The 24246-nt window shown below is 41.6% G+C and overlaps 1 protein-coding gene across 1 annotated transcript in view; it reads left to right on the top strand.

The window, feature by feature from the left end:
* Window positions 1–24246, top strand: part of PHF2 (PHD finger protein 2) — a 42510-nt gene that overhangs the window by 1295 nt on the left and 16969 nt on the right. The window contains exons 2-13 of the mRNA XM_031555507.1: window positions 2542–2713; window positions 7557–7671; window positions 11815–11975; window positions 14793–14934; window positions 16462–16648; window positions 17167–17329; window positions 18256–18343; window positions 18831–18937; window positions 20107–20198; window positions 21504–21593; window positions 22827–23198; window positions 24107–24226. Coding sequence (XP_031411367.1) covers window positions 2542–2713; window positions 7557–7671; window positions 11815–11975; window positions 14793–14934; window positions 16462–16648; window positions 17167–17329; window positions 18256–18343; window positions 18831–18937; window positions 20107–20198; window positions 21504–21593; window positions 22827–23198; window positions 24107–24226 — 1809 coding nt within the window. The remainder of the gene's footprint in view (window positions 1–2541; window positions 2714–7556; window positions 7672–11814; window positions 11976–14792; window positions 14935–16461; window positions 16649–17166; window positions 17330–18255; window positions 18344–18830; window positions 18938–20106; window positions 20199–21503; window positions 21594–22826; window positions 23199–24106; window positions 24227–24246) is intronic.

Below are 24246 nucleotides of genomic sequence, written 5' to 3'. Positions count from 1 at the left end.
TACAATGCACCTTTTGTGCTAAAGTTTGTGGGTGGAGGCAGGGCTTGAGGGAATGGACAGTGCCATTCTGCCGAGGTTCATGAAATGGCTTTTTTCACCTACAGAAATGTTTTGATTTTATTATATTTTCTATTGGTCTTCTTGAAGAACAAATGCGCATGTGAGTTACAGAGGACACTTCTCCAGGACCCTGCTGGCTTCTGCCTGGGGATGACATGCTCCTCATGCTTTGCCTTCAAGGTGCAAATGTGCTCTCAAGCTTGAGGACAGGTCACTGCTGTGGGACTGACAGCAGCCCAGCGAAGTCTCTCGCTCTGCTAACAGGAGTGTTCTTTAGGGACTGTCTTTAACTATGGGAATTCTATTTTTGTGCCTATATTCACATGGCAGTTCTGCTGGTGGAAGCAACTGGCACAGCAAGCACTATTCCTTGAGACGAGGGGCACAAACTGAAATTGGTTCATACCTAAAGATCATATGAGGCATTTCGATAGCCTGGATTGCTTGGGATGTTTGTGCTTGAGCTTCAGGTTCAGTAAAGTTAGCAGTTTCTGGCTGTGAGCAGCTGTAAATGGCCGAAGGTTGTTCAAAAGCTGTGTTGTAGCTGGAAAAGTTGACTGCATCCTTTAGAGGACCACTCGAGTCTGAGGACAGTTATTTTTACTCTTTCATTTTGTTCTAGCTGAATATTTGTACTTGCTCTCAGAACAATAGCTCCCACCACACTGGAGCCTTTGCCCATTGCAGAGCTTTTCATACCTCCTTTGTAGTGATCCATGCAGTGCCCGAGGGTCTCATCTGCTTAGTTAAAGCTAAATATAGACTTTTCAAGCCCTTGTACAGAGCCTAATCCATACCTTTACTAAGCTTGACAAGCTGAATCCAGTGACATAAGCAGCTGATGCAGCTTTATGGGTAGAGGAATCCCCTACATTCTGTTACGCCTGTTCTAATCTGCCAGGGTTTGTTTGAATTTCCTAGTGCTTAATCTGGAATTTCACTGCCTGTATGTACTTGACTCCAAGGGCTGTGTTGTTGTGATGATTTTTTCCTGTCTGCAAACTTACTCTTCAGTTTTCCATGCTGTCTGCCCAAGGAGACCTGATGATTTTGTGTATTTTCAAGTAACTGTTTATTACAAAAAACATGAGCCAAATTTGTGATTGCTTTTACGTGATTCAAAAGTAGTTTAATGTTTACCAGCAGTGCTGTTGCTCTGTTTGCAGGTTGCACTCACAGAAACAAGAATTTCTCCAGGTTTGGTTGCTCCCACCTTTGCTCTTCAGTTTGGGAAGGGCTGGGTCCCATACTTGCAGTGGTGGCTGCAACAGGATGAATGTCTGCAAAGGCAGAATCTTGCTTTGACAAAATATTTACAATGGTTACAGAAAAGATTTATTTCCATATCTCACCCTCTTTGTCTTTTTCCAGCTTGGTGGGGTTTTTGTGGATGCTGTTTTTCAAAAGCAAGATTTGTGGCTTGTAATCCTGATCTTTACAGTTATGCATCACTATGTGACTCCAATCCAAAGTGGTTACAAACCCACCTTTGTTAAAGGCAGAGGGTCACGGTGTATTTTGTTACCTACAAAACCTGTTACTGGTTGCCCATGAATTCTGCTTTTCCTGTGCTCATCGCCAGCAGTGTGCAGGAGGGCTGAACGCTCCTGTGTATACGGAGCTGAAATTTCCATGGTACATGCTTGAACGCTTTCCCTGGCAGAAGAGAAATTTTGGAGTGTTTTGATGACTGAGGAGCACTGAGAAGTATTTCAGGCAGAGAAGGTGGCTGTGGTCGTGGGGTGCTCTGCCTGGTTTCTACAAGGACTGGGGTCCCTTGCCTGGCCAAGCTCAGATGGAGCTGTGGTACAAGGGCTGCATCCCACAGCACCCAGCTTGCTGCAAGGAAGCGGAAGGAGTTTTCATACATTAAAAAATGTGTCTTTCAGTCTGAGCAGCTTCAGGCAGAACAAGCAGGAGCAGAATCCTGTTTGCTTTTCCTCCTCCTGAGGAACAGTGCCATTCCAGAGTTTGATTTTTTGGCTGACTGCTCAGTGCTTTGACTGCACAACATCTTATCTTGGGTACTTCATTTCTTTGCAGTTCAGTTTTGTTTTTCCCTAGTGCTGTGCCCTGCCACTGGCTTGCACCCACATTGTGTGCCCATAGGCTGTGCTGCATTCTTACGTACATTGTGCCATCCAAAATAATCTCAGTGGGTGTTCCAGCAGCTGCCATGATACAGCCCATCCTCTTGGCAGCCAGCAGAGCTGTGATCTGTGTGTCTACTCTTTATCTTCATATACTGTAATGAGATGGAACCTACAGAAGCCTTGCATAGGGTGTACCTTGGCAGGAGTGCCCCAGTAGCCAGCAGCAGTCCATACGTGCCCAATAGTGCCCTTTGGATTGGTACTTTTCAGCACTGCATCTCAAGCGTGGACTGCAGAATGTCTGCTCTGACTGTACCAGCACAGCAGTACCTGAGCCTGGCTTTGGTATTGCCATGCGTGGTCAGCATAGTAAGCACACAGCTGATAGGGTGGAGGAGTTTATTTCATTACCAATTACTTGCTTGCTTGGAAATGGACTCAAGCTGATGTCATATTTGTCTTTAAATATTCCAGCTGCGTGGGTGTTGAAGAAGAGGAGGCGCCAGATATTGACATCTATCATTGTCCAAATTGTGAGAAAACTCATGGGAAGTCCACTCGTAAGTATACTTCCTTAGATAGATAATAGATTTTGTATGCTTAAAGAAAAGGAGGGGGTTGGGTTGGTTGGTTGTTTTTTTTTTTGTTATATAAAGAGTCATTTAAATAGTTTGTGTCATAAGAATTACGATTCAAAACATGATGTAAAAAAGATACTGGGGGGAGGAAACAGGATTGGATTCTGGAGATGTGAGTTCTGTTCCCAGTCCCAATGGGTCTTGGGCAGTGCATGTGAGCTAATGTGAGCACCTCACTGTTCTGCTTCAGTCCCAGACTGTGCAAGAAAAGAACAGTTCCTTCCGTGAGCACTGTGAGGCACCTACTGCTGTGGACTAGAAAAATCCTACAGAGGCAGCTAGCTCTAACACCGTGATTTTTTAAAACTGCATGGTGTTCTTTGTCTTTTGATGAGAAGAGTAAGAATCAATGTGTTCTGCTTGGCCTGGGTATAAAAGTGCAGCAATTTCAGCAGCAGTCAAAATTGTAGGATGCACCAAGGGTGCCAATTCTGGCTGTTAATTCACAGGCAAAAGTTCTCCTGAATAAAAGTGACAGTTGATCTCAGTGGGAGTTTTGTCTGGGAAAGAACTGTGGGATGTGTTTGCTTTTGGTCAGATTAATTTACAAATTCTTTCTATTACACAATGGGGGAAAAAAAAGAAACCAATTGCTGTAAAAGATTAAATGCTTTACTTGAAAGCCATTTATTGTAAATAAGCAACAGCGTTGCACATTTCCCTACAACTTTGCAGCGTTACAGCCACACACAGAGGAAGAGCGCTGTGCTCATCTCCCAGGAGCACAGAACCGTAATGTTCCTTTTTAGTGAGAAATAAGGGATGGCTGAAAGCTGCTTTCTGCTCTGCTCAAACTCAGTAATACTAAAAATGACCAGTTTTTTTCTGCCCTGTCTTGAAAGTTCAGGTTTAAAATGTTCCAGAAATAAAAGAGAAAAATTCTGAAGTGTTTTGTGGGCAAAAAGTTGAATCATTTTTCCACTTCGGCTCTTCCAAACTGGAAACCTGAGCAACCTGCAGCTGCTCTGTTTCCCAGATGTTTTGCTACAACTGTGGTACAAGCAGGGCACACGCAGATTGGGCTAAAAGCCCTCAGGAGGCAAGTCATGATGATGGACTTCACAAAGTCAGTATGTCTGTTTTGATTGAGTGAATCTGCCTTTGTAGTGTTTCATTGGGTGATTCCTGACAAAAAACAAAAAACAACAACCACAAAAAACAACCACAGAAAAACTGTCAAACAACCGCAAGTTATCTTAGAGAGAATAATCTGCCAAATCTGACATCTGACAAATGGGTTGTACTGGAAGGTACAACTGGTAGAACTGCAAACGATGTGAGGGTCTTGTTGGGCAGGCCTTCTAGCCTCTGAGGGTTTTGGCATTGAGATGTCCAATGCTTTGATTCTCTTCCATTTTGCTTTGAATTGAGAATGAGAGGCAGCTACTTTTCAGTGTGAGGGGGGTGAAAATCAGACAGAAGTAGCCAAAGTCAGTAATCAGGAATTAAACATAAATCCTTTTTAAGACATAATCTTAGAATTCAAGAAATGGCAGTTCCAATAAAAAGATTACAAGTTTAATACACCAGTCAAGATGAGGAGAATTAAACCAACCGCAGTCCTCTGATGGTCTAAGAAGGCTTTTGGCTATTTAATTCCTTTTACTCCAGATAGAATCTGACTTGGCAGTGTGACCCTCGATCACATTGTACAGCATGGAGAAGGTGGTTCTAGAACACTGCTGCTAGTTACAGCCTGTCAGTGTGGTGGAAGTGCAGAACGTGATGGCGTTCTCCAGTACATCAATACAAGTTTGTTTTCTCCCTGCAAAGGCACTAAGCAAAGTTAGATGATGTACAGGACCAACCATCAAAGTAGCAGTGTGTAAGGATTTTGGGAACATTTAAGCATTAGTTATTGATTGCCTTACCTTCTGTTTTGGTGTAAGATCACAGGATCCTCAAGCTGCATAGCAGTTTCCACCATTAACTAATGGAATCATGGATTCTGCTGAGAAAAATACGCTATTATCCTGTAGCCACCTCTTGTGGAGTGCAATAGGCTAGAAAAGTCGAAAGACCAATTACATGACAGCAGGAACAGCTTGACTTAATGCTTTCATTCTGGCAGGCATTTCTAGTGCAGTACATCCTGCTCTGCAGCGCTTGGGCTCTGCTGGGACTTCTGTGGGATGATCAGTTTCATTTGTTTATTAGCTGTTACAATATATGTTTAAACTAGTTATCTGGCAGTATCAGTTTTGTAATAAATAAGTGTTGTGCCAGAGCCGGTAGTTCACTGGTAGGATTTAATTACTGCAAGATTAGCGGAGGGAAACACAGACACCAATTGTCTGTTATGCAACTTGTCTGGATTTAAAAATATATGTGTATTTCTGGAACATGCATTCCTCAATATATGTTTTCCAGATGTCAAATTTAAAAATCGTTTTCCTCCTCTTACATTTTTCCACTTTGCCAATGTGGCTTAGTGGCTACTATTTCAGAAAATTGCTTCCTGTCATATGACATTTTAAGCCGTTTCAGTTTAATGAAATCTGTAGGGTCTTTTCTTTGAGAAAAATTATACGTGTTCACAGAAATGGTTCTGACATCAATTAAATAAGATATAAGTGCTTTGTTAAGGCTTGACTTATTTCGTGGCAGGGTCTGAGATGTTTGGCTCGACTGCTGTCTGATTTGCAGCAGTGACAATCAGGATACATGATTTGGAATCAGTGAAGTTAATGCACGTGAGCGGAGCAACGCTGGGCTGAGTGTCGTCAAGTAGTTAAAGCCTTCGGTGTATATCAATAGAGAACCATGAGGGTGCTTCGAGGTATCCCTTCTTCACAAATACAATTGAAAAAATGTACCTTTGAAGCCTGGAATTACACATTTTGAGGCCATAGAAATGCATTCTCTCTTTCCTCCGAGGCATTTTCTGTAGGAGAAGAGGATCATGCTTTCCAAAGGTCAAATTTAGATCAGAAAGTTCTGCAGAAAAATAAATCTGTAATCATTTAAAAAATAATAAAAGCGCCCTTTCGGGCCGGAGCTCGTATTTGTAGCACATGTTAATGGCCTTTAATCCTTACTGAGGTCTTCATGGTACAGATGAAACGTAAAGAGAAGGGCTGAAAACGGGCCAAGTGCCGATGTTTGATGCCGTGGGATGGCCTCCAGTCAGCGGCTCGCTGCAATCCAGGGCTTTGGGTGCTGGCTGCTGGCGCTGTGCTGGAGGTGGATCCCAGCAGCACCAGAGGAAAGGCTCCCTGGTGCTCCGGGGGGAGTTGCAGTGTATTTCTCAACAGCGCGCTGATTTGCTGCTGTTATTTCTCAGTGTTCCGTGCTATCTGAGACATAATAAAAGAACATGCTGCTAATTTTCCATGTGACAAGCAGCACCTGTTTCACTGGGACTTGTGCTAAGAGTCCCAGTGCTGGATAGATCAGGGTGAGGGGAGGGGGCCGACACGGAAAGGGACAGAAGAGGAGAAAGGTTTGGCATTCATGTAGGGCTTGCTTCCTTTGTTACCAGGAGCATTGAATTAATGCACTAAGCCTGAGAGTCATTAAGATAAAGAACTTGCAGCTTTAATGAATATATCCAGCTAGGCTGGAGAGCTGCATGGAACTAATAAAACCAGCATGCTCTGTGCAAAACCCGGGGTGGATTCCTCAGAGGATGTCTTTGCTTGAGTTATCCCAGGGTTGTGGTCAGGAAAACAAAGTTAGCTTTTTCCAGACCTTTTCTTATAGCTGCGGCCTCCAGATTCCTTTCTTAATGAAAAAGTACATGGAAATGTGTGCATGTGCAAAGCGCAGGGAGAGTGCCATCCACACATTGCTACTTTGGCAACTTGGGGGTTAGAGATTGAGTTTCGTGATATAAAACACAGGTAAAAAATAAAAGTAAGTTGTGAGGTGAAATTTCTTCCAAGTGGCTTGAAATGATATATGTTTGAAACAAAACCATTTACTACAAAAATGAGCCTGCTCAAACAGACTGTGGTAGTAGGAACAGCTGAGAGAGAGAGTGCTGACCAAGGTAAAACTGGACCAGTTTTACTTGCTCTGTGTTATCTGGCTGTTAAAGGCAAGGCAGAGCTACGTAGACATCTGACTTGCTTATTTGTGCTTATTTCAGCTGACCCTTTTTCCATGAGATACTTGCCTGTATATCACCAGCTGGGAGCATAGTTAAGGGGCCTTCTATCTGATGGCCTCATTTCAAAGCCCAAGCCTTCCTGGACTTTCAAAACCTAGGAAAAAGTTCTAAAAATTGCATTTGTGGTGCCCTTGCATCTTTTTTTTCTTTTTTTTTTTTTTTTTTTTCTTTTCCCTTTTATGTGAATGTTTGTGCAGGGCATATTTCAAAGCCCAACCAAAGTGATGTCAAATCTACCACTGCTGGACAGACCTTTAGATACAGGTAATTTATAGGAAACCTGTTCATAACAACCTATACGACATAGAAACAGAGCAGAAAAACGACTTTCCCAGGGCTTTTGGTGTGTATGACAAGTACAAAATGTCCAGAGCCTGTGTTTGCATGAAGCCTGTGGTAGCTGTGCAGTTCAGCAATTATCCGTCTGGTTGCCCTTATGTTACAGAACGAGCACAGTTCAGTATGTAATGGATCTTCAGGCTACAGTATAACTGTTTAATGGTGAATTGAGAGCAGAATTAAAATTGGCACTGCACTGTAGTGTGGGCTCCCTCTTTTCTGCTCACCTAAGAAATGCTGTGATGTGCCATTCCTTCAAATGTCCTCATTTTCTTCTACTTAGCATTTAGTACTGTCCAAATCACTCTTTTTCAGTGAAAAAGAAAAGAAATTGGCATAAACACGATACTGGGCAGAGTACAGAGGTCAAGCCTGTACAGAATGGAAGCCAAATCTTTATAAAGGAGCTTCGAAGTCGTACTTTTCCAAGGTAAGTTGTTTGTAAGTAAGCAGCATTCTAGTGGAAAAGCAGATACAGCCCATTTCATATGAAGCTGGCCATGATTCTCCCTAAAAGAAAAGGTGGTACAGGGAGATGATGTTTGAGTGAATTGTTCTATTATGGATGTCCCAGGCTCCCTCCTTTTTCATTTCTGCAGCAGTATTAAAATCTACTGTTGGTTGAGTCCAGCTCCTGCAGATTTCAGTAGATGCTAATACTTGTGGAGACAAGAACGTGTTTGGCCCCTACAACATAGGGTTGAATAAGAGACTAAGAAATTTGTTGCATAGAATTCTCGAGTTCTCGAAAATACTAATGGTTTTGCTGAAGTCTCTCTCTTTCTTGAAAAGAAGAACAATGACATCCTCAGTTGCTACAGTGATAAAGACTCCCTTATTTAGGGTAATGAATAGTGCTAATTGTTAGGTGGTGTGTTCCACACTTTATCAGGCTGTTCCACAGCCATTTGTAAGAGTGATGATTTTCCTCTTGTTCTTGAATATAGGCTTTAGCCAAGTAAATTCTCAATTATTAATGACTGAGTATTTTAGAAGTATCTGTGGAGGCTGGTAAAATGTGCCTGGTAAACACACAACTTCTTTGTTTTAGAGAGGATTTAATTTCACATTTCTTTTCAGATAACAGTCACCAGGCTGGTTAAAGGGAAGGCTGAAATACCCCAGCAGAGCATTGCAGTGCTTACAGATGTAGGACACTTGATGCAGAACTCAGTAATTTTATCTGTTCGGCTATTTTTTTCAGGCCTGTTTTATTTTTGTCTTAGGTTTTGTTTCATTTTTAATTCGGAGCGATTGGAAAGGTTGCAAAGCTGATTTCATGAAAAAAAGAGGGGTCAGGGTCTAGGCAGAATGATTTCAGTAACTTAGCCTAGAAATGGCTGGGAAACTGTAGGTGCTGGTGGCTTCTGTAACCAAAACCTTGGGTTTGTGCACAAAATCCAAACCAGCAATGTACCCTAAGAAGGCAAGGATCACAATGGCAAACTCCTTCCAGAGAAGATAGGAATTCTGTTTTTTAGTGGATGTCTTCACTTCCCCAGTCACTCCAGGGAGATGTGTTCTCAGTTAATGCTTTCAGCACCTCAGTGAAAGCTATACAAAGTTGTATGGGATTTCTCCTCTAATTTAAAGAAACGGGAATTTGACTCAGTATGTTGTGTTGTTCCCAAATAGTGAAAGAAGTCTTCTGTTTTTGCTTTGTTTTGGTTTTTTGTTTGCCATTTACATGTGCATATAAGAAAATCCGTGCTGCCAGATAAGAAAATCTCTCCTGCCAAAATAGAGAGCAAGAAGAGTCTGTAGTTCAGAGTCCCTGTGAGATGCAGGCCACTGGCAGTGGCACTTGTGGCATGAGCAAAATGGCCTCGTTGAGAAATTTTCTCTTCTAAGAAAATGAGTGAAATCTGCAGATGTTCACCACAAAACCCAGCTGATTCACGGAAGGCAAGACCCAGCTGTAACCGGTCTGTCCGTTGGTGGAGCTCAGATCAAAAAGAACCCTGAGGAAAACAAACAAGAAAAAAGTTGGGTTCACGTCATTCAGCTCCTGAATTTTTTAATGCCAAAATAGAAGTGGAGTAGTAATAATAATAACTACGTTAATTGTTCAGGTATTGCAGTGTAGGTGTAGCTCTACATTTTGGCACCATCATTGCTAGACATTTCTGTGCCACATACGGATGCAAATTAGACTTGAACAAGTATGTGAGATACGTATGGGCACTGTAAGCTACAGAGGTTTAATGGTACATCAGCATTTATACAGACTGAGAATTAATTGAAAGACTGCAGTGCACGGGGTGCATTCAGCAGGAGAGCAGAGGAAGAACCCTATCTGGATAACACACAGTGCCCTATGAGTTGCTGCTGCTGCTTCTCTCACCGCGTATTTCTTCAGCTTGCATGTGACACCCCTTTCCTGTGCTTATTTGGTGTCTCACTGATGCCAGGCATGCTAGATGTACCTCTGCCAGCCTGTCAGATGCCAGTTTATACCCAGGAGATAACTGGGCTCCATGAACGTGCTCGGGAGCTTTCCAGAAGATAAATTTGATTCAGCCAGTCTTACGCTTTGCTCTGTCATTGCACACAGTTCTAGTCTGTGCTCTTTGTTTCCCAAATGCATTCCTCCTCTTCATTATCAACGCACAAGATTACCTGGAATTTGAAGAGAAGCTTAGCTGCAGTTAATTAGTATCTACTTTGTCAAGAGGTATGCTGGTTCTCTGAAGCAGGAAGCACTCCATGAGCCTAATGTGCACTCTGTGGGCAGCAGAGAATTGTTGAGCTGTAAGAGCACACGACAAGGACCTCATTTACCAGATGCTGCCTTCCTGTGAGGTTCTCATAAAGTTCACTTCTAGCTCTTTAACATTTCCAGCCTCAGTTCTTCGTGCTTGCATAAATATGGAGTGCTAAGATCCATGCCAAGCCTCAGGACATACCTGCCTTACCTTCCTTTTTGGGAACCGAGAATGTCAGCTGTAGTTCAGAGCTGATGCAGAAGAGGGCAGTCACGTATTAGCCTTAAGGGTTCCCCGAGGTAATGCTTTTGGGGGTCAAACGGCAATGTTTCCTTATTTCCCCTGACCCAGCCTGCTGGCACACAGCTGCAGCAATGTCTTCCCAGAGCCCAGCCTTGGCTTGGCTACCTGAGGTGGTGCGAAGAGAGACCTGCCACATCTTTACTGGAGCACACCTGGGGCTCCTCTTCATTCAGAGCCTCGTCATTTCTCACTTTGAATTCAAAATGTTTTGCTCTTGAAAAGATGTAGGAATTGGACTTTTAAATTGAATGAGGGATCGTTTGATAAACCTGCCCTTTGAATCGTCGCTTTGAAGCTCTCAGCTGCTAGAAAATGATTTGCGGAATATTTCCTGAACCATTTATTTGACTACTTAAAAACGATTTGCAAAGTCTTTCCCAGGCAATTTATTTGAGATTGTGCAACGTTTTAAATATTGCCCTCTTCAAATTGAAATATTTAACACTAATTTCTTTGGCATTGATCACTGGTAACAAGACAGATTCCTGTAGTTAGGAAAATGGTCTCTCACCATGAGATGTTATTTCAGAAGTTTCCAGTAGTTGGTGCATTGGAGTTCAGCAAGCGGATTGCAGACGATTTTTCTGTGCTTTATGTGCTTTGTAACACACTGCCTTATGGCTTTTGTCTTACAAACCTACTTTGCATGTAACTGAGGTTTTGCAGATAGGTGTGACCATCGACACGGTTCAAAGAGATCCAGGTTGTGAACTGCATCACTTTCCATCATGTGTAGTCACTTAAATCTATTCAAGAAGAGTACTGGATGCTGCTAAAGCATTGTTTATCATCTGCTCAGAGCAGGTCTCAGTGACAGCTTAGAGCACCTGGTAGCCCAATGCCACCTGGAAGACTACTGGCTATTGGCTCTGCTGAGCCCAAGACCTCAGGGTTTATTGTTTCTAGTGTTGCCTCTCTCAAAGACTGTATTTTGACTGATTCTCAGAGGTGCTTTGCATATGGAACGTTTATTCCAGTAGGAATTTTGTTTTTTTTGAGAGTTCTTGAAAGAGTTGTTTTCTCTAAAAAAGAAATAAAATGTGTGTACATATATTCATAAATATGAAATTGTATGCTTCATGACCAGCAAGTTGTTTGTCTCTAGTTGCTGGCATTGTACATTCTGCACACCTTCAAGTTTCTATTTAGAGAATGTGTTTCATAGAGTTTGACTAAATGTAGCCCTTATTTGTTTGGGAAATCTAATGTTAAGAGAAGACATACATTCACATACTTCTTACTCTTCAGTAGAGCGACACAGAGTGATATAGGAAAATTGTAGCGTAGCTGGCATTTGTAAAGAAGTTAAGAAGTAGGTTTCTTTTTAAAAAACACATTTTTTAGCATTTGAATAAAATAATAGAGGTCCAAGCATATTCTGGATGTTTCAAAACAAACAGAGGCACCCAACTGAACAAAATGGGAGTTGGGAAGAAGTGGCTGCTCACTGATGATGTCAGTTTATTTTTGCCTACCCATAATTCTTCCTTCCAGTAGCACAATGCAGAAGATGCCAAGCTCTGCGTGGAAGCTCCTTAACACTAAATCTATGTTTGCTTTTCTAGTGCTGAAGATATAGTAGTGAAAGTGCCAGGCAGCCAGCTAACAACAGAGTATTTGGAAGAAAATGGCTTCACAGAGCCCATCCTGGTTCCCAAGAAGGATGGCCTGGGATTGTCTGTGCCTGCACCTACGTTCTACGTCAGCGATGTTGAAAACTACGTTGGTGTGTATCTGGGGCAGTGGAAATGTAGTATTAGAGCTCAGTGCTTCCTTAAAATTGGGCCTGGTATTGAGGAAAAAAGCACCCTGCTTGGAACTGCACTGTATTGGCTCTGGGGCCAAGCAGCCCTGCCAGGGCAGCTCCTTGAGTTAGTGCCATGTCGTGATATGAAGCCAAGGAGTACTTGGGAATGGGAGGGGGAGGGACCTTGGGACCATCCCTTGTGTTTGGATCAGGTTGATTCCCTCGATAAAATGAAAGCAGCTTGGGAACATTGCTGCAGGCAGAGTGGCAGCCAGCTACAGGTTAAATGACAACATATTTTGGTCTGTATTTATTTGAAGGCTTTGCATACACACACACACACACACACACACACACACACACAACATGTAATACAGAGGAAGCCTTGGGGAGGCAGAAGGAGCGTGTTGCACATTCTGCATGTATTCCTCCATCCCCTGGGTGTGGCAGAGCAGAAGTTTGTCTTTTTGTGTGTGTTAGAATAATCCCAGGGTAGTTTTTGTCCTGCCGCCTGCATGGTCACAGTGAGCAGCGACTGTGAGAGGTGGGGGCTGGCAGGGCAGCATGCTGACATTGCTGGCAGGTTGGCTGCTGCTACCTCCTAGCTCAGAAATATTTGCCTTTCTGGTTTCACAGAGAGCAATGAAGGGGAAGTCTGGGGACAGGGGAGTGTATGTGTGTTTTATGACCAAATTAGGAAGAAGGTTATGCTATTGTGAAATACTGACATCACACCTTGAGCTATGCAGATTTTAAGATTCATTATGTAATGGTAACTTGTAATTAGTGATTAATTCACTTGTGTTTCTTGTCCCAACTTGTGTACTTAAGAATAAGTCTGTGCCATACTGCACTGCACTCCATAGCACCATATGAAGAGAACAGTCATTGTAGTATCAAGAAATTGTTTCCTTGGGCCAGCCCTTAATTGATTGCTGCCATCTCACTTTGTACTGAAGGAATTACTAGACTGAGACACCCATTCTGCAGAGGCAGTCCATTTCAGCACTTCTGTCACTTCACTGAGAGCTTTTTTTCATTGCTGCTGGTCATTTGCATTCATGCTGGCATCCTTCTGTCCCTAACTTGGGCAGGGTGTTGTCCTGCATCTTCCTGCAAGTCATCACATCACTCAACCTTGGAAGACATACCGTGGCCAGCAGCCCTGAAACTGTTCTGAAATCTCTCATCTTGTCTCCATATCCTTCTTTAGCATGTGTGATCTCATCTCTTGTTCTCTCTCATTCCTTTACTCTTCTGTGTCACTTTCTCAGATCTGTGTTCCTTCCGGCCTTCTGGCAAACTGTGGTCCTTTTGGAGCCACAACTCCAGCTCTTATATATCTGTCTGTGCTTCAGGGCTCCCTTACCTCCTTATACTGAGTGCTACTTACCAGGCCATTGCTGTTCTTGACTCCCCCTGCTCCTTTTGCAATGATTGTATGCAATGAGGTTCTGAGAATGAAGGAAAATTCAGGACTCCTGCTTTTTTTGTTATATCTGTCCCATTGTTTCTCCAGGAAACATATTTTCCTTGCCTGTCTGCTACATGAGCAGATTTTCTTGCTTGACCTGGGTGCTCCTCATGCATCTGCTGGCACTCTCTCAACCTCTAGCTGAAATCATCCATCCTCCCAACAGCACCATTAGTGAAGAGCTGAAGGGAAGAACAGAGGCTATTTAATCTGAAGCTGGCACCAGATTTTAAAGTGAACAAAACAAATACACTCTGTATATGGAGGTATAACCTCCATGGGATTGGTTGGTCTGAATGAGGTTTCACAGGCACTGTTTTTTAGTTTATTACATTGGACCCAGAATGTCTTCTAGAAACAAACTAAATGAAGTAGCAGAGGACAAAACAGCACCAATGAGATTGCTGAGTATGTTATTACTTTTATGTTATACTATGTATGTTGTTTATTTATTTATGTTATACTATTATGATGTTTTAGGGAAAAAAAAAAGTTGTGTTATTTTTTCTCTCTAATGTGATAAAAGTTAGGAATGATGCACTGAGAAAACAAAAATATGATCAATTAAAATGGAAGGGAACAAGATATAGAGAGTTGTTCTCTTGCAGAAAGGGTAGAAGAGCATGCTTAGAAATGGGCACTCTTCATAAAGCTGTGACTTTCTCCATGTTCCCTATGATGTGCCCTGTGCAGAATTCCACTGATGCAGTCAGCTGCTACTGCTAGTGTTAATGCTGCAGATTGGTATCCAACAAGGTTTGTCAAGGAAGTATACGTGTACTAGCAGCTCATTCTCTGTACTCAAGCACAGAGGGGGTGGAATTTCAATAAGTTTAAGTAAAATAACAAAAAGTCAATTTTTTTCATGGTACTCTTGAAATATGTTTCAAAAATTCCTAAGTAAAATCTATACTGGAGCATGAAGGAACTTTTTACTCAATATCCTGTGCAGTAATACATTCAATCACAAAAATGTTACAGCACGGTGAGTAAGGCTTGCTCTGTGCACGTCCAAGTGTTTGCATTTAATTTTCACCAAGCAAAAAATGTATGTAAAGAAAGGAGTAGACTGAAAATATCATTAATCCTTTAAAGAGAAAAATTTACAGAAATAATTATGTCGTAGGGCATGAATGCAAACACACCCTTTGATACATATCCGATTTTGTTTTAAAAGCAAAGCAAAAAACTTACAGAGGCTAAGAAGGTTGGAAAATAGAAAAAATGAGATGTTCGTAGTATTCTGGAAATGTGAACTCACCCCCAAGCAGACACAGTGGGACCACCAGTCAGTCTCTCTTTATCATTAAATTAATTTTTAGGACCAGAGAGAAGCGTTGATGTCACGGATGTCACCAAACAGAAGGACTGCAAGATGAAGCTCAAGGAGTTTGTGGATTACTACTACAGTACCAACAGGAAGAGGGTGCTCAATGTGACCAACCTGGAGTTCTCAGACACCAGGTAACCTTCCTGTGCTGATGGCTTCCCACTGCTTTGTCCATCTGTGGCCACTTCAGGCAAAGCGCAGAAATGAAAGTGCCGTAGCATGATGGAGAGAGGGATCAGAGATGGAGTAAACGGGCCTGTGCTTGGCATGGTGGTTCAGGCTTATGTATCACCAACTTTCCCATGTGATCCATGTCACATACCGGAGCAGATGAGTCTGAGTATGAGGCTGGGGTGCTTTAGTGGTGCAGTGGGGTGTCATGGCACTGCCTATGTGCACGTCATCAATCCTCAGTGATAGGAAATCTGCTGTTCTCCTGTTTTAAATGACATGCTTTACATATAAGATAATTAGCTGATGGAAATGCCTAAGAGTTTAAGTTATTGCTTTGTGCTTTATATATCTGTATTCATCAGCTGAGCTGCGGCTTCACTCCATAAACACTCGAGAGTGCATCTACGATGTTGCTTTTGCAATTCCTGTAGCCCTAGATATCTAGAATTTGTGAAGGAAAAGATATATTTCTGTACAGACTCTACAGATAAAATAATGAGCACCAACAAAAATATAAAGAGTGGTTGTTTTGGGGAGCATTCCATTTTGGCAAGGAGACATGAAATTTAAGGTGGCCTTAAAGAAGGTGGCCGATGAATAATTACCAGCTAATTTATTTTAAGCCATTACCTCCAGCCCTGTAGTTAGTGTTTTAGCAGTGCACACCCATTTCAGCAGCGAGCATCTGTAGTAATTATAGGCTTCAAAGATTACTGGTATTTTCAGTAGAGATTTTTTAGCTTTCTGCCATTATCAGAGAATAACGGGAGGTCTTTGTTCTGCAGGGCTGCTGGGGCTGTCACTCATATGCTGCTAATTTAGACATTAACCAGCAAATATTTTATTTCTTAACATAGACAGTGACATTTTAATTGAATGCACTGCTCCATCTTTCCTTGCCATTCTAAATGGAGCTATTGTCATCCGTATTTGACAGTGAGCATAAATGACACGTGGGAGCATTTAAATTTAATTTTAGAAGTGCAGATACTTCCATGGAATTTATATATTTGAGTGTCCAGCAGGGAGCTTCCACCCCCTGTAGATATTAAGCCGAATTTTGGACTATTTAAATATTAAATTTAGCCCATTTGGGGATGAATGACTTTAATACTTGTTTATTATGGCACTACATCATTTTAGCTTTGGTTAATAATGATATAATTTATGTGATGTATTTATGGAAATAAATACGTATGCTTAATGTAAATAATTGTAGACATTTGTATAAATTACATTTATTTTACACATCTCATATATTGTATTTTAAACACCTTATCAACCCAAATTAGATTTTTTCTTTCTTCAGAGCTTTTCATGTAATTTAACCAGTCTTACTAAAAACATAACTGTGATTTTTCATCATCTGATCGAGATTTATTTAGTTCACAAGTCTTAAATATTAATGTTAATGTTGTTAATGTTATCAGGATTGTTGCAGTCTTTGATTTAAGAGGTGTGTGATCATTTTAATTCTTCCTGTGAAGGATGTCAAGTTTTGTAGAGCCTCCAGATATAGTGAAGAAGTTGTCCTGGGTGGAAAACTATTGGCCTGATGATGCTCTTCTGGCCAAGCCAAAAGTGACCAAGTACTGCCTGATCTGCGTGAAGGACAGCTACACAGACTTCCACATAGATTCGGGAGGAGCTTCTGCCTGGTACCATGTGCTGAAGGTAGAATCACACTATACTTTATATGTGAAAGCCAACCTAAAGTTCTCTCGATCTAATATTTTTTCCCCATGGTCCGGTTATATTCATAAGAAATACGTACAGCCTTCAGTGCTGTTAGTGAGTGCACTCAGTAGTGCCAGTCTACAGACAGAGAGAGCAATTTGGCATGTGAAAGTTGTTTGTGTTTTCTCACTAAATTGTCTGTAAATTTCTCACTAAATGTTTGCTTGATACCTTCTGCATGCACTTCTCCTAAGGCCTGGAAGAAGCCCCATCCTGCTTTGCAGGGTAATGGAATCTGACACTACAAACTCTTTGTGCCATCTGTCCCACAAATCTGAGCAAATGTGCTCAGCTAGTGATTTAATTATTCCAGCCCTCTGTACAAAACTGACTTGTAAGTTTTACTTAAGTGGTGTAAAAATAGATGATGCCATATTTGTGTCTGCTTGTGCATGTATCAGTGCAGCATTGCTTGATTTGGCTGCTTGTTGCTAATGTTGTATTTTCTAATTCAGGGAGAAAAAATATTTTATCTCATCAAACCAGCCTCTGCAAATATTTCTCTCTATGAACGCTGGCAATCAGCAGCAAACCACAGTGAAATGTTTTTTGCAGACCAGGTAGATAAATGTTACAAGTGCACGGTTAAACAAGGACAGACACTCTTCATTCCTTCAGGTGAGCAGGTGGTTACAGGTGGGGTTTCCTCTTTGTTTTACAGCTGCTGAAGCAGCATGGCCAGAGTGCTGCAGGAATGTGATTTGACCACCTTTCTCTGACAAAGTATGAAGTCTAATTTCACACATTTAGAAAAGAGATGAAAGTCAGAAGTTTTACTCTTTCAATATTTGAGCAACAGAATATTTGTATTTTTATTTTAAAAGTGCAACTGTTGCATACAGTGTTCCACTCTTGGTCTAGCTGGGCTCAAGCACTTTGCAAAGTCCTCTCTATATATCCAAGTATGACATTGATGGTTTTTGTATCTAAGGGAGAGCTCATGTTGAATTGCTTGCTGACTGTGACCCCCACATTTTCTGCCACTGATTCTCTTTGACACCAAAGAACTATAGGAGGCTGTGTGGCGTGAGTGTGTGTTTATGGTTTCATGTGAGGCTGAAGACCTGAGTGACACGGATTTGTATAGGCTGCTTGATAGGCTGTTACCTGTGCTGCCCAGAAGCCTCAGCTTGGACCAAGGACGGAGTAAGCACTACAGCAAGCTCAATGTCAGACAGTGCCACAGATTTTTATGATGATGTGAAAATAACCTCTAATACTAGGTGCTGCGACTGCTTTTGACAGTAATAAGAAAGGGCACTTGGACCAATATCCCCTTTCTCTGTCTGTCTGGTCTTGCCACAGTTGAAGGTTAGTCAGAGGTACTTAGCACCTTCTGCACCAGGCATTTGTAGTGCAAAATAAAGGGCCCAAATGCAACTTTGTTCTGACCACATGGGGTTCCAGTGCTGATTTGGACTGAAGAGCTGTGTTGGTGTCTGGGAAGTAAGGTGCTAAGTAAATTATGGCAATTGTCTGGGGAATTAATTCTTCTTTACAGTGTACCCGTTTTAATTCTTCGGTTTCTTTTCTTTCTCACCTAGGTTGGATTTATGCAACTCTTACACCTGTGGACTGCCTGGCCTTTGCTGGACATTTTCTACATAGTCTAAGTGTTGAAATGCAGATGAGGTAATCCATCTTTAAAATGTCACAATTTTCTATAATCTCCATTTTCTCCCAAAGTGGTTATTCCAAGCCGTTTTTCTCCTATTGCATGGAAAGACATAGGAAGTGGTTGGTCTGACGTGGCCAACGTGAAGGAAGAACTGTTAAACTGCTGGGATTTTTCCCTTGCAGCATGCTGTTTGCCTGCTGGATAAGCACTCACCTGCTCAGCTGGGCTCTTTGCCCAGGCTAAAACAATAAGAGCAGTCTTTACTGATGCTGGACAAATAATGAAATAAAACTATCTTACATGTAAATCACACAGCTTCTTATCAGTTATTTTTGTATTTTACTTTTGGTCTGATGCCAGAATGCTTGGTAGTGGCACAAAGAAAATATCCTTCCAAGCGCACTGCAGAATGAACTCTGGGCACATATGAGCAGTGTTTGTCACTGTCCAACATACTTGTGAGCTGCTATGCCTTTAAGATCAGTTTGCTTTGTATTGCAGGGCATATGAAGTAGAAAGACGGTTGAAAATTGTCAGTCTAACCCAGTTTCCAAACTATGAGACTGCATGTTGGTATATGGGAAAGCATCTACTAGAAACGTTCAAAGGTAAAACTGCATTTCTTGGCCTGCTTTAATTGCTTAGATTTGGGGACCTGAAAATAGCTACTCATAATTTCTACTGGTATGCCACAGATGACCAAAGTTAATCTTGTTCATATCAGATGGCTGATTCTCACATACCAGCTGAATGTGCAGGTCTGGTCTGACTGTCATCTGAATCAGCCTGGCACCTTGCTCTAAGAAGGACCTTACCTGTCTCTCCTACCTATGCTGAAGTGAAGATTTCACCTTCTTTATAAAACAGATTTAAGTTCTTTCAGAGGCAAATAATATTGTAACCAACCACCTGTGCTGGTGTAAGTTGAGCATTCATTCCCTGACAACATAAAGAGTTTTGTGCTATGTCAGCTCAAGGCATGCTGAATAGCACTTCTTCTCCCATAATTCTGCTGATTCTGGTGGAAATACGTGGGCAAGTCAGAAGTATGCATGGCCTGACAGAAACACTGACAGGAACATTGAGAATTAAAGCAAAGTTTTCTGTGAAATTCAAGATCATCTAAATCAAATTCCTTCAGAATTGATCCAGACATCCATGTATGTTCTTTACCAATTCAATTTTGCTTTGCTCTTTGACTCTATTTCTTATGATTGTGTCTACAGACACTCACTGGGTATTTCATAGAAAGTAAAATGTGTCTAATTAATAAGCAACGTGAGGGTCCCTCTGAGTATTGCCTAGAAGGGAGCAATAGTCACTTTTGTGACTGACTGTAAACAAAAAAGGCACTGTGCAGAAAAGCTTAGGCAAGTCTGTATTCATGAAGAAGTGAGATGCTTTGTCTGGTATGGCTTTGTTTCCACGTATTGGTACTTGCTGTTTCAGGAGAATGAAAGAACTTGTCTTGTTAGCTTTGTATTCCCACAGCCTAGGATGTATGAGCATGGGAGCTAGTTTGAGTATGCAGCTAAGAAATGAACCGAAAGGAGTGCCAGTGTAAACATAACTTACAGGAACACACTGTAGGAAGTCAGGGTTGAATTTATGGCACAATAAATACGCTCTTTATTTACCATCAAGTCCTAATAGGGATTTGCTTGTGGTGGCCAAGTTTAAAAAGTTATCTTTCAGAGTTAAACTTTTTAGAATAAGAGAATTTATGCAAAAAGGCTTCAGTTCTCATTGTTTGAATGGCACTGTTTTTTCCACTTAGGTTTGCACAAAGCTGGGCAACAACCTCCTGCTCATTTACTCCAAGGAGCGAAAATCCTCAATGGTGCTTTCAGGTCATGGACTAAAAAACAGGTAGGAGAAGACTCTGTTTTAATATTGTGTTCCTTGGGTTTGTCAGTCACTGGAACAGGGAGCAAATGATAAAACAAACCATGTTGCCATAGCAAAGCAGCTAGTTTTGGAAGCCCAAAGAGGGATCAGGAGAGCAGAGAAGGAGTGTAATAGCAGGAATTCCTTGGTGCTATGTGATGAGTCAGCAAGTAAAAAAAAAAAAAGGACACCGGGGTCTAAAAAATGTCAATTTTGCTTATGATCAACAAGATACTGAATGAATGTTCTTCATAGCTCTGAGCATTTTCATCATTTTCATGTGCCAAATCATTTAAGTAAAGGCAGTGTATGCGAGCAAGGCCTAGAACAACACCTGCATTTTGGTGTGCACAAGGTGCTCAGTTCCTGCAAATCAACACATCAATTAAGCCAGGAAATACATATTGCCTAGAGAGATGGCTTAAAGAGATTTTCAGCCCAAATCTCCCTCTGCGGTCATTTCAGCAGCGTCGTTCTTGTGTATGTTGCTCCTAGAGTTCTGGGGAATTAACTGCAGGAGGCAGCCCACTCAATCATAACACACGGGCAGGGGAACTAGCAGCTTTAGGATTTTCAGACACTTTCAGAAGGAGTGAGCAGCTGAGTACACAGTGCAGCAAATACAGCTTAGGTCACTTACGTGACTGTCCCATATTTAAGCGTAGCCAGGGACTTTGCTGTCTGTACTGCAATAAGAGAGTGCTTGAGCCCCACTTCTGAATTGCTCCTGGTTTCCTGTAGCAGGGCTGGCCGGTGTGGAAGCTCTCTTCTTCATCTCACCCTGTTTGTTTTTCCACTTGCCTCACAGATGTGAAGCAGTGAGCAAAAGGAAGTCAGGCTGTGTTGGCAACCAGGCAAAGCTGAACTTAGAATATTGTAACATAGCACACGAATGAAACTAGCTCCCAAGCTGCTTTGCTGGCAAGGTGTGTGCCTGTTGAGTGCAATGAAGTCGTCATTCTGAGACAGTCTCTCCTTGTAGGTGTAGAAAAGGAGTCTCTCTCAGAATCTCGTATAAGAGGGTAAGCAAACTGATGTTACAGTTGTGAACATGCAATAATATGTGAAAAAGACTGCTGACTTCGTCAATAGCTGTCCTGAGGGAACAGCAGTAACACCCAGAAGGGGAAATAAAGTATATACAAGTGTTTTTTCCGTATTATACATGTAGTCAGTATTGATTTCAGTATTTAGGAAAAAAATATTAAAGTGTCACTTAATGAGTTTTATTATATTATTGCAAAAAAACATGCACAGAAACATCAGTCTGGCTTTATTCTGATTTAGGCTTTAGCAGAGCATGAAGATGAACTACCTGAAAACTTCAAACCAGCACAGCTTATCAAGGACCTTGCCAAAGAAATAAGATTAAGTGAGGTTTGTGCTCTTTTTATCATATTAGCAGTGTTGTGTGTTTTTCAATAACGTAGACTGTAAAACCGAGGACTTGAAATGAATTTTTTTTCCCCATTCTGCTCATTAAAAGAATTCATAAGAGGTTTAAGCAGTAGGGTTACTGCTCGGGACTCTTGTCTGTGGCTAACTGGCCGCATGTTTTGGACGCCTGTTTGCTTTCTCCATGACTTCATGCTGTGCATGCCTGCCCTATGTCTTCTCCTCTGTGTTCTTCTAGCTGGACTGGCCATGCTGTCCTCTTCGTTCTTTTTTTTTTTTCCTTTCTCTTTATCTGCTTTCTACCCAAAAACACAGTAGAACTCAAAGAATGTTGTTACTGTCCTCTAATCATGCTCGATATATGGTGTGCCCTTATGTTCATTGGTCTTACCTGTGACATTCTCTGAGCTAGGGACAGTCAGTCACTCTGTGCGTTGTCCCAGTAGGAGGCCTTGCTCTTGGCTGGTTTCTAGGCAGAGTTATTATATTAAACGTGAAGATTATTTTTAAAATAAACTCACAAAAACACAGAGGTTGCATGGAGCTGTTGTCCAGTGGTGTCACATTCCGCCTAGTGGGGGTGTGTGACAGTGCAGGGGGACAATAGCTAGCTCCTTTGTGTTTTGAGAAGATTCTGTGTTGCATTCCACTGCTTAACTATATCCAAAGACCTCAGCATTGAAATCTATCTTATCCTCTTTGATGTAGTATGTACATTTTTTGATCGTCACAATGGCAACTGGAGCAGAAAATAATTTCTTTATAATTAGTCAGACAGTATTAATTTTAATTGGGCGGCTATTTTACTGCTTATTTTACCTGAGGGCATGAAACACGATTCTGCAACGTTTATCCCATCTGAGTTAAATTGGTTTGTGCTCGAGCTGATTAGCATTTTAAACAAAAGCCCATTCATGTTACACATTTGTTTGTACTGCCCGTCCATTTAAGTGTCCTACCTGATGCAATCTGGAGAGAGTTAACTTCCATACAGTGGCACTGGAGTTTCTCCAGGTCAAAGTCATGCATGGGCAGCTGCCAGGGGGAAACCAGCGGTGAGAAGAGCATCACTGTGACACCGGGTGCTCATGAATGTAGATACTCCGGTTCTGAAGGGGAGATTACTGGTAGTTGTTTCCCCAAGGAAGGGAGAGTGAGAGGGAATATCTAACACAGCACAAGTGGGTCTGAACGCCCTCCTGTTTTGTGGTACAGAACGCTTCGAAAGCCAGCAAAGCAGACACGAGTGCCAACACGAACACCGAGGAGATCTGCCCTGTGGAGAAGGAGGAGGCACCATCACCTGTCCAAGTGACACCACCGTCCCCACCTGCAGAAAAGCTCCCTAAAAAAAAGACTCCGAAAACTGTGAAAACCCCCAAACAACTGAAGCCATCCAAACCCCCTAAGCCTCCCAAGCCTCCCAAGCCTCCCAAACCTCCCAAAACACCAAAAGTTAAGGGAGAAGGAAAAAAGAAAGGAAAGAAGGCAAAAGAGAGCCCACCGCCAGCCATCCCGAACCTCGACTTGCTGGAGGCACACACAAAGGAGGCTTTGACAAAGATCGAGACGCCAAAGAAGGGAAAGGTGGGTTGGATTTTAACCCTGCCCCGTTATTGCCATGGTGGGGTTAAAGTCCCTAGCTCTTATGAAAAAAAAGAATCAAGCACCAGTGTCTTTGCTGAAGTAAATGAGAGTTTTCTCTTTGCCATCTTATCACCATTCTTTTTCTTTTTTACCTGACTGTTCGATCTGGTTGGCCTGTTTGCATGGTAACTCATTTGATTTGAAGAAAGAAACATCTATTCAAGTTGAATCTGACAAACTACTGTCAGATCCCTCACTAAGCTAAGAGGAGGCAAAAATTAAATGACATTTTAAGGGTTTGGATTTTTTGTTTTTTGTTTGTTTGGCTTTTTTTGTTCTTTTTTTTTGTCCATTTCTATAGTGGATTTCCATAATCGGTTATCAGAGACAAGCTAGACTCATTTCTAAAACATTTTGTTTTCATGAGATTTTGTGCCAAGCGAGTGAATGAAGATAAAACAATGATTTGTGATCACTTTTGCTCATGTTTAACAAATTTCATTTGATACCCTATAGATGAGTTTTGCTGCAACTTCAGCAAGAGTGAGAATTTCATTGATGCGCTCACAGGAAAATGTATTATACACTTTGTTGTTGAGAAGAATCCATAAGGTTTTTCCTAAGTGCTTCCAACTTTCATAGTAGCTTATAAGCAGTTGCAAAACATGTTCACGGAGCAAGAGACAGGAGATGAACATGTTTTTACACTAATCTTGTATGTTAATATGTGAAGGAGAAATGCAAGTAATCTTCTGAACTCTTTGAACAGTGATATTTCATTTCAAAGAGGGAGGAATCAGAAAAGAAGTTTTCATAAATATGCCATGTCTTATTCTAGATAAAAATGTGTTTGTGTGACATACCAGTGCTTGATCCTCATTAAGAGTACATGCTAATTTTTTCACCAGGCCACAAAGAATGTTTTAAGTGTTCCCAATAAGGAAACACCTACTAAGCAGAATGAGGTGGAGAAGTTTGAAGTTCGAGAGCAAAACAAAAGCAAAACAGAAGCCAAATGGAAATATAAGGTAAGGTCTCATGTCTTTTT

This window comes from Meleagris gallopavo, chromosome 14 (assembly GCF_000146605.3).
Source record: "Meleagris gallopavo isolate NT-WF06-2002-E0010 breed Aviagen turkey brand Nicholas breeding stock chromosome 14, Turkey_5.1, whole genome shotgun sequence".
Classification (NCBI taxonomy): Eukaryota; Metazoa; Chordata; class Aves; order Galliformes; family Phasianidae; genus Meleagris; species Meleagris gallopavo.
This window is presented reverse-complemented; position numbering and strand designations above follow the sequence as displayed.